Source organism: Malus sylvestris, chromosome 1 (assembly GCF_916048215.2).
Source record: "Malus sylvestris chromosome 1, drMalSylv7.2, whole genome shotgun sequence".
Taxonomy (NCBI): domain Eukaryota; kingdom Viridiplantae; phylum Streptophyta; class Magnoliopsida; order Rosales; family Rosaceae; genus Malus; species Malus sylvestris.
In genome coordinates this window covers 13298425-13308825 of record NC_062260.1, presented here as the reverse complement: position 1 = coordinate 13308825, position 10401 = coordinate 13298425, and the positions used below count along the sequence as shown (strand labels likewise).

General features: G+C 37.4%; 1 protein-coding gene across 1 annotated transcript; it reads left to right on the top strand.

Annotated features, from left to right (window-relative positions):
- The first annotated feature begins 416 nt into the window (after positions 1 to 416).
- LOC126619089 (K(+) efflux antiporter 2, chloroplastic-like) lies at positions 417 to 10020 on the top strand. Its single transcript, XM_050287361.1, has 21 exons — positions 417 to 771; positions 1092 to 2848; positions 3011 to 3182; positions 3312 to 3402; positions 3657 to 3793; positions 3902 to 3961; positions 4067 to 4186; positions 5040 to 5108; positions 5631 to 5696; positions 5812 to 5901; positions 6248 to 6352; positions 6447 to 6575; positions 6886 to 7095; positions 7433 to 7582; positions 7892 to 7945; positions 8053 to 8111; positions 8434 to 8500; positions 8580 to 8756; positions 8969 to 9025; positions 9417 to 9491; positions 9655 to 10020. Exons 2-21 carry the CDS (start codon positions 1191 to 1193, stop codon positions 9775 to 9777), a joined length of 3669 nt encoding a protein of 1222 aa, XP_050143318.1. The 5' UTR covers positions 417 to 771; positions 1092 to 1190; the 3' UTR covers positions 9778 to 10020.
- The last annotated feature ends 381 nt before the right edge of the window (positions 10021 to 10401 follow it).

The window sequence follows — 10401 nt, the reverse complement described above, 5'->3', positions numbered from 1 at the left end:
ATTAAAACTTCATGATTATTAGTCATTTAACCCATCAAAACAAAATGTGCAAATTTGGTCATTTTTCTCAACTCCGTTAGAATTTCGTCAAAATGAGTCATGTTGGAAGACCATTTCTACAATTGGGTTAAAGTTGATGATTATTGCTACAATTTTTCTTATTTGGTTTTTCATATTGGCCCCTTGATTCAGCTTGACGTGTATGACACATGACTCAATTTGATGAAAGTTCTAACGGAATTGATGTAAAGGACCATAATTGCACGATTTGATGAGTTAAGGATCAATACTAATGAATTTTTAGTTAAAAGATATTGCTACAATTGAGTTAAAATAAAAAAAACCATTCTTATAATTTTCTTTTAAATTTAGGTAAGATGTGGTAGGTATGTCTGCGCGCATGCACCAAGACAAAAAGAAGGTGCATTTTCCTCTTCAAAAACAAAATTATGTTTTAACATTCTTTCTTTAATTTCACAAACTTTTATGTTTCTAATTATTTGTTTGATTATTTATTTAATTTTATTTCGTTGCGAGGACGGAGGAGGCATTTTAACATTTCCGACCTTCCAAAGAGAGAAGAGGGCACTGAGACTAGTCGAGACTGGAAGCTCAATTTCCATTTCCTTCTCCAGCGGACTGAGCCAGCCGAACCAGTACCGAAACGACGTCGTTGATTGCTTCTCGCGCTTCTCAGTTCCGCCATTTTCCTCTCGAACTCCGCCTTTGGATTTCCCACCTGTTTTCCCCCAATTCGTCTCTTCGTGATCGGTAAGTCCGCCGCATGCACGCACTTGCATTTACATGTACGTATTCGTATACATACACATCTACGTTTTGGTGTACGGTTGGTTGCTTCTGTTGGTAGTTGTTGGAACTAATTCGTATTCCGATTATTCTGTGTGTATGTGTAATTGTGTGGGATTTTGTGAGTGTGAATGAACTGGCGAGTGTGAATTTATGCATGTTGTGCGGCGGTGTGAGTTTTCGGATTTTTTGGTGGTTTTAGGGTTAAGAGCCATCGATTTTTTTGAATTTATGAGTTGATTTGATACTATTTTACTCATAGTAGATTTGATTTGTTTGGTCAGGTGTTTGTCGAAAATCGAGTGAGAACTGAGTGTGTCAATGTGAGGCTGATTGCGGTTATAGGCGTTTGAGTTTTTCTTTCTTTATGCTGTTGTTCGAATATGGATCTTGCGTGTACTTTTCCGCAGCCAAATGTGTTATATGCCATTGAAGGGGCTAGTTATAAGAGGTTGAATTGCTTCAGTTCACCCATTATCTTTGGGAGTAAAGATGTTAGTTGTAACTTTCTGGGAAATTCGAGAATTGTTGTGAAAGCATGTTCGGGTAAGAAGTTGAAGAGAACTGTTTGTGTAAGTGGTTGTAGGATTTCACGTTTGGCCTATAGAGAAAAAAGTGATGATCATTTGTGGAATTCGAATCCGAAAGTGCCTTTATCTTGTAACTTCAACAGTGTTTTCAAAGGGTCAAGAGCAGTTTGGTGGTCGCGGTGTCAGAATAATGACTCATTAGCGTATGTTAATGGAAATGATCGGAATGTAGAATACCTAGAAGGTCATGATGAGAGCATGGGAGTTGAGTCTGTTCATGATGCCGAGTTGACTGATTCCAGAGAAGAGGATGGACGTGATGAACAAAAAGAAGAACCAGAGGCACCTACACTGGATGAATTGAAGGAATTGCTGCAAAATGCCATGAAAGAACTGGAAGCTGCACGGCTTAATAGTACCATGTTTGAAGAAAAGGCTCAGAGAATATCAGAAACTGCGATATCCCTGCAGGATGAAGCAGCAAATGCTTGGAATAATGTCAATTCAACCCTTGATGCTGTCCAAGAGATCGTTAATGAAGAGACTATTACCAAAGAAGGTGTTCAGAAAGCAACAATGGCACTTTCATTGGCAGAGGCAAGGCTTCAGGTGGCAGTAGAATCTTTAGGGGTTGCACAAAGAGAGAGAAGTTCGTCTGAAATTTCACTAGAGAATGATGGGGAACATGATTGCAAAGAAGAAGAAAAAGCACTTTTGGTTACCCAGGAAGATTTTAAGGAATGCCAGGCAAATTTGGCCATCTGTGAGGCAGAGCTAATGCACTTGCAGAGTAAAAAAGAGGAGTTGCAGAAGGAAGTGGACAGGTTGAATGAGGTTGCAGAGAAAGCACAGCTCAGTGCTTTGAAAGCAGAAGAGGATGTAACCAACATAATGCTTCTAGCAGAGCAAGCTGTTGCTTTTGAACTTGAAGCTGCAAAGCGTGTCAACGATGCAGAAATTGCATTACAAAGAGCAGAGAAATCTAGTTCCAACTCAATTGTTGATACCACGGAAAAAGGACAGGTGTTGAGTGATGATAATGCTGCTCTTGAGGAAAAGAAGACTGTAGTCCTAGGAAGTTCTGCTGATATCATTGTTGAAAGGGACAGAGATGTGCCAATTGATGGTGATTTGTTAGCTGTCAAGCCTTTGCCAGACAGCCTTTCTGACAAAATCAGCCAGAGTTTTGAAGATGCGAATCATTCTGTTGATCTGAGTGATCATGAGAATGGAAAGTTAAGTTTGGATTCTTTAAAAGATGCTGAAGTAGAAGCTGAAAAGTCAAAGAATGTGGTTCAAGCTAAAAAGCAGGAAACTCAGAAGGACTTGAGTAGGGAGAGTTCACCGTTAAATTCTCCCAAGACATTATCGAAGAAATCTTCTCGTTTCTTTTCTGCATCTTTCTTCTCTTCTGCAGATGGAACGCCGACATCAGTTTTCCAGGGTCTGATGGAGTATGCAAGGAAGCAATGGCCAAAGCTCGTTGTTGGGATGTTCCTGTTTGGAGTAGGGTATGTAGTGTTATTTCTACTTGTTATCTTGTTTATTTCTGTGCCTTGTTTTCCTCCTCTTCAACAACGTTTTCTATTAAAAAAATTTCCTGCTCTTATAATGGTTATATGGGTTGTGAGCTTTGTATTCCTTTGATCTCAAGATGCTGAAATTTATCACAGGCTCACCTTTTATGCTAATCGAGCAGAAAGGGCCACACAACTGTTACAACAACCAGATGTCATGACCACTAGTATTGAAGAAGTTTCCTCGAGTGCGAAGCCTCTAGTTCGAGAATTACAGAAACTTCCTAGAAGATTTAAAAAACTAATTGATATGATTCCTCATCAAGAGGTATGTTGCCTAACAAATTTTAGTTCGGTCTAATATGTCTCATAATTTCCACTTTCTCATCTGTTCTCTCTTTTTGGTATAGCATATCTCATAGTATCCACTTACTCATCTGTTCTATCTTTTTCTCAGGTGAATGAGGAGGAAGCTTCTCTCTTTGACATGTTATGGTTATTGTTAGCAAGTGTGATATTTGTGCCTGTATTTCAAAGGATTCCTGGAGGTAACTGAATCTCTATAGCTTTCATTTCCATTTAACACTTGTTTGGTTTTGTTTGTCATTTCACATGTACATAGAAAATAGTATTTTCTAGTTGGTTTTGGTTATGGAATTGCATTACTTTGCAAGCTTTAGAGTATAAACCATAAAGTCCGGAGCTCCACAAAACACTGCACATTTAATGTATAGGTTAGCCTTTGAACTTTCTACTGTTTCTTTTTCACTGATCGGTATCATCTGTCTGCTGGTATCTTTAGGCAGTCCTGTTCTTGGGTACTTAGCTGCCGGCATCTTGATTGGGCCTTATGGCCTCTCTATTATTCGTCATGTACATGGGACAAAGGCAATTGCTGAATTTGGAGTTGTTTTCTTGCTGTTCAACATTGGCCTCGAGGTGAAGTCTATGAATTGGACAGTTTGTTATTTAAATTTAATGAAAAGAATATTATGCTTGATCTGAATTACAATGAGGAAATTAACAAGACTGGTTTTCCTTTTTTAGCTTTCTGTTGAAAGGTTGAGTTCAATGAAGAAATATGTATTTGGATTAGGCTCTGCTCAGGTGAATTTTTCATATTCATTTCGGCCTGGCCATTTGTAAGATTTTCTATATTGGTAATGAGAAACAAGTTTGCTATCAGTTTGTTAATATGCATAAGCAATGCAGGTTTTGGTGACAGCTGTTGTGGTTGGTGTGGTTGCTCATTATGTTTGTGGGCTGCCTGGTCCTGCTGCAATAGTAATTGGCAATGGTCTGGCTTTATCATCCACTGCAGTTGTTTTGCAGGTAATGGTTGGTTATACTGATTTTCTCATTCAAAAAGTCTATACATGGGGTGGGTAGATAGTGAAATACAAGCATCTTATATTGAGTATCTGGATATCTTCAATATGTATATGTTAAGTTATTACCTGGTTTTTGGACCTTGTAATAAATACAAAATTCATGATGACTATGATGAAGTGGGTAACTACCGTGTAGATTTTCTTTCTTTGAGAGAAAAGAAGCCTTGTTCTCTTGGAAAAGGGTCTGGGATGTGAATGTTCCAGTAAAAGCAACCTTCTTCATGTGAGAAGCAGCTCACCATAACAGTTTAATTATTGATAGTTTATGGGTTAGAGGCAGAATATTGGTGAATAGGTATTGTTTGTGTCAAAGGCAGCAGGGCAGCACAAAAATTGATTACACTCTTCTGCATTGTGCAGTGGCTTCAAAATATGTGGTTTTATCCTATATTCGTTTAGTATTTCTTGGGCTATACCTAGTTCAGTTTCCAGTCTATTGGGTTGACATGTTCAGTGCGTAGATTGTTCATCATGCGGGAATCCTGGTTTGGTTGTCAGAGTGGTACATAAGAGTTTTTGAAGAAGAGGCATCCTATGATTATTTAAGGATGTTTGAGTATATGACAAAGACATCGAGTTTTTTTGGTCCTTTTTTTTTGTTCTTTGTTCTTCCGCTCTAGATTTCTTGTTTGATCTTGTTTTAGTCGATCCATGTTACATATAGTTTCTTTACATGGGTTGCACCTCTCTGCATTTTCTTCCCAACAACCTATTTTTATAAAAGACTCCAAAAGCCTTCTAATGAATATTTCTTTTGACAGACAAGTAATTAATTTGCTTCAACTTATTTTCAGGTCTTGCAAGAGCGGGGTGAGAGCACTTCACGACATGGCCGTGCTACATTTTCTGTCCTACTTTTCCAGGTCACTTTGAATCTTAAAAAATATATGAAGCATCCATTAATTTCAAAAGATATCATATTCTGGAAAATGACTTGTTAGTATTTTAATATGTTAATGGCATATTTGATTGAATTGACCATCAAACTTAGAGTTTTTGGTCATCTAGTTGAATCAACTAAACATCTTGATTCATGCTGATTCATAGATCTATGTTTTTGGGATCCTTACGTTGCATCTTTACAGTGAGCAATTATGGTAGGGTGATCAGCATCAGCAATGCATATTGCATAGTTCCACCCTAAGCACTTTGGATATTAGTGTTCTCCATACAGAAAAAACCGTCAGAGTTTAAATTTACTGCATGGTTAAGTGATGTTATGGTTACTTCCTACATGTGTCGATTCTTGACAATTAGATTGCAACCCGTTCCATCATTATTTTAGGCTTTTCTTTGCACCTTTGGTTATTTCATATCATCTAGGTTTGTTTCAGAAATCATTGACCAAAATTAGTTACATTACTTACTTTTTGGTTAACTTTCAGGATTTGGCTGTTGTTGTTTTGCTAATTCTTATACCTCTGATTTCACCAAATTCATCCAAAGGAGGGGTAATCCTACTTATGCTCTCCTCTTGCTGTTCAGAATCTTATCATTGTTCAGAACTTCAGAGCCGGCCGTGCTACTTATTTTTATCATATTAAGAACTTCATCTGCTACTTGTAGATTGGTTTTCAAGCCATTGCTGAAGCTCTTGGACTTGCTGCTGTAAAGGCAGCAATTGCCATCACAGCCATAATTGCTGGTGGGCGCTTGGTAAGTCTTTGGACATCCAAAACTTTTGAGAATTATGTCAATGAAATGGGTGAATTCCTAGGAAAAATAACTGCACAGTTGTTTTAGGCATTTATGGTTGAAGCTCCAAGTGGTTCAACAGACTACTAAGTCTCCATTGTTGCAATCTTGATTGAAAGTAATGCTAAACTATGCTATGTTCTCTTAGAATAAAGAATTGGGAGGAGGGGAAACATATATTTGCTTGACAAAACAAGTTCGGAATGTTTTCCAATTTTTTACAAGCTCCGTTGTTTTATCTCATCAAGTTCTTTTAATAGTCAAGTTTGTGCGTTTAACCTAATGTTTCTTCTTTGTGGTTTTGCAGCTGCTTCGACCAATTTATAGGCAAATTGCAGAAAATCAAAATGCAGAAATATTTTCTGCCAATACATTGCTTGTTATTCTAGGAACAAGTCTTCTCACTGCCAGGGTAGGTTCTGGATTCTCTGTCTTATAGTTAATTTAGTTTTGGGTCATTCTTGAGAGTTATAAAGCTTTGTGCTTTTCTTTTGCCCCTTGTTTAGGCTGGACTATCCATGGCACTGGGAGCATTTTTGGCTGGTTTGCTGCTTGCAGAAACTGAATTTTCCTTACAGGTTGAGTCAGATATTGCTCCATACCGTGGTCTTCTACTGGGCCTCTTCTTTATGACGGTATGTGGTTTCTGGTGGCAATTGTTTGGGGTTGAATTGCAAGAATAATTGGGAAAATAGAGAGGGAAGACCTGCCCCCAAATGGATTTTCTACTGGATTATATGAAAATGTAATCAATGAAATCAACATTGTACAGATTGTTTAAAACAAAATGATATCAACTTCTAATTGTAGAGAAGGCTGTTACTTGAGTTCTAGACTTCAAAATTGTTTTTAATTTTAGTCAAATGATCCTGTCAGTCTATTGTCTGCACAATGTTGCTCTTATATCTGCAATTTTTGTAACAACTATTTTATATGGGTTTTCAGGTTGGAATGTCTATTGATCCAAAACTTCTTCTTTCAAACTTCCCGGTTATAGCTGGATCATTAGGACTCCTAATTGGTGGCAAATCCTTATTGGTTGCTTTGATTGGCAAACTGTTTGGCGTTTCAATAATATCTGCAATAAGAGTTGGTCTTCTTCTTGCTCCTGGTGGAGAGTTTGCTTTTGTTGCTTTTGGTGAAGCTGTTAATCAGGTTTACTTTTTTAGCCGTTGATACTGCTTCTGAGAATTGGTGGTTTGCATTTTAGCAGCTATATACTAATTTACTAAATTTTATATGGTCTTTTTGGTGTTTATTTCCTACAAGTAAAATGTAGTTGCGGATAATAGCCTCTTTTGACGCATCAAATAGGTGTTAACCAATATTACAAATTCAGATTCATAATGGGTAAAAGCAATACTAATTTTTTTTATTAAATTGCTATTGAAATTTGATTAACTACTTTGCTAGTTGGTGTTATATTCAGCTTAATGTCTTCTCAGCCCATTCTGCGGTGTTGGAAGTATCTTGCTAACTGTGTCATCTGCAGGGAATAATGACTCCTCAATTATCATCATTGCTCTTCCTTCTTGTGGGAATTTCAATGGCCATCACACCATGGCTAGCTGCTGGAGGGCAGTTAATTGCATCTCGTTTTGAGGTGCATGACGTTCGAAGTTTACTACCTGTTGAGAGTGAGGTAAAAAATGCCTGACGAAGATGTACTATTGTCACTTTTGATGCTTTGCCAAGACTAATCGTTATGAAGCATCGTTTCCCACTCAGAAAATCCTTTTAATTAGAATCGACAACAGTATTTTTCCTTGTTTTCTTAGAAATTGATTAGCTTATAGTAACTGCAACTATCCACATGGTTTTGGTTAATTCTTATTTTCTAGTTATTTAGGTTGTGTTTGAAATGAGAAATATATTTTTTCATTAGTCCTTGACTTTTTTGTAATTAATGTTTACTGATGATTGGTTTCTCTTGGATTGCTTATATTTTCAGACAGATGATTTACAAGGTCATATTATCATCTGTGGATTTGGGCGAGTTGGCCAGGTTGTAAAAAATTGCACCTATCATACAATTAATTCTAAATCTTTCAAGCTTGTACATGTATTTGTAACAGTTGTAATTTGTTTTTTCTCTCCCTTTGTGCTTTTCAGATAATTGCACAGCTTCTTTCTGAGAGATTAATTCCATTTGTAGCTCTTGATGTGAGGAGGTAATCTTGAAGACGTTTCGGAATTTCCATTACAATTGATATTTCAAGAATTACTGCTTTTGGATGTCTACATCTTAGTCTCAGACTCATGTGTAATAACAGCTACATGTTAGCCTAGTTTGTATATACATCTCAACAGATGGTTTTTGGAGTTTATTTATGTTCTTAGCCAATAACAAGGACGTGAATCGTGATGACAATAAAAAAGTATATTTCAAGGCTTGAAAATCTTGGGAATGGTTGTTTTCCAGATTTTTTTTGGGATATGTTCTGCAAGAGACTGCAACTTACATCTCATTTGTCATGTTCTTTGTTGCTACAGTGATAGAGTGGCAGTTGGACGCTCGCTGGACCTTCCAGTCTACTTTGGAGATGCTGGTAGCCGAGAGGTATGTACAATAAGTTGAAATTATAGTTTTTTCCATTTGCTGGTTTATGATATTGACTTGCTTTCTAACCCATGAGTAGGTGCTCCACAAAATTGGTGCTGAAAGAGCATGTGCTGCAGCGATCACTCTAGATTCTCCTGGTGCAAACTATAGAACTGTTTGGGCTCTGAGCAAGTATTTCCCGAACGTCAAAACTTTTGTTCGTGCTCATGACGTCGACCATGGTCTTAATTTGGAGAAGGCTGGGGCTACAGCGGTAATATTTTTATGCCTGTTCTTAATATGCTCTCTGTTGCCTGCACCAAAAGTAATCCCAATAGTTAATGGATTAGTATATATTTTATATGTTCTCGAGTAAGATTTGCATTATTGACTAATGAGTGGCTTAAATCTTGGAATGCTTACTTATAGTTTATCTCGAGTGCATCACATTCATGAGAATTTGATTCATTCTCACGAAACTTGCAGGTTGTCCCAGAGACCTTGGAACCAAGTCTGCAGTTGGCAGCTGCTGTTCTCGCTCAGGTAAACTAGTTAATTGTCAATATTTCTTTCAAGTCCCATCGAGATAAAAGGATGTTGCAATTGGGCCCTAGTGATCTCCGAGCACCTCTTTCTAAGCATCACAAGCCAATGCCTTTGTGAGAAAAGACATTAACCCACATAGTATATCACCATGCAGAGATCGGTTGAATGGTTCATGTAATTGGCGTGAGCTTCGGTTTATTTCCATAAATTTGTATATTTCTTCATAAGATCCCCCATCATTGAAGATTGTCTTCAAATGTTCATGAGCTTTGCACACATGTTTTTCTTGTTTTTCAACTTGACATTGCAGTTTATGATTGTAACATTTGTTTCTGCTGGAAGTGCCTAACACCGTCATCTCTTATTATTTTTATCTCGTCCTTGTCAGGCTAAACTACCCATGTCAGAGATCACATCAACAATCAACGAGTATAGGTCCCGTCACCTTGCGGAGCTAACTGAGGTACTCCACGTTGCCTTTCTGTTTTACTTAACAATTTTATCGCAACCTCAGTTTTGGCTTTGACCAATAAGTATGAACCAAGTTCCAGTACTCCTGACTTCTCTCTATCATATGCTCCCGATACTTGAGATGAGATCTTCATATTTACGTTTTTCTTCTGCAGTTATGTGAAACTAGCGGAAGTTCTCTTGGCTACGGATTTTCTCGAATGATGAGTAAACCCAAAACTCCGCCTCCAGATTCCACAGATGAGAACCAGTTCACTGAAGGAACACTGGCGATCTAGACGATGGCAAACACGGTAAACGATAAAAGGAAAATGTAGAAACAGCTCAAGAACTGTATTGCAGATAACTTCTTCGATTTTGGACCCAAAAAGGAAATGATTCATCTTCCAGTGGGTATTAATTGTACAAAAAATACACACAAGAGGCAATCAATTGCAAACAGTTGAGTGACAAACTTTTGTTCGATGAACTTTGTTGAACGAACCGACATTCTTGATGCATCTTTCTGTTTGAAGGCGCTATCATTTTGTTTTGGGCACTGTTCGGGTCTAAAGTATAGGAAATCATAAAATTTCCTAATCTTTTGTTGGGTTTTATATTACTTCTTGTTTCTTTAGTAGTATTGATTTTTTGGTACGCCGATCGTATAATATATTTAATACGACAAATGAATGGTTAAGATTGTAACCATAACATTGAAACCATCCCCAAAAAGTTTAAGAATCTTGGGCTAACTGATATCTAAATGCTTTTTTTTTTTTTTTTTTTTTTTTTTTTTTTGTGTCAAACGATAGATTTTGTTAGATTAGATGTTAGATTAGCCTTTGACGGGGATCGAATCCACATCGTCATGCAAGGACTCAACACCTTTCTATCATTGTAGTAAAGGGTCACTTGCGATA

Excerpts from the sequence above, each read along its gene's own strand:
- LOC126619089 (XM_050287361.1), top strand. The coding sequence starts at position 1,191 with ATGGATCTTGCGTGTACTTTTCCGCAGCCAAATGTGTTATATGCCATT. Across the intron at positions 5,902-6,247 it reads TAATTGCTGGTGGGCGCTTG|CTGCTTCGACCAATTTATAG; the intron begins GTAAGTCTTTGG and ends GTGGTTTTGCAG. Across the intron at positions 6,576-6,885 it reads TGGGCCTCTTCTTTATGACG|GTTGGAATGTCTATTGATCC; the intron begins GTATGTGGTTTC and ends ATGGGTTTTCAG.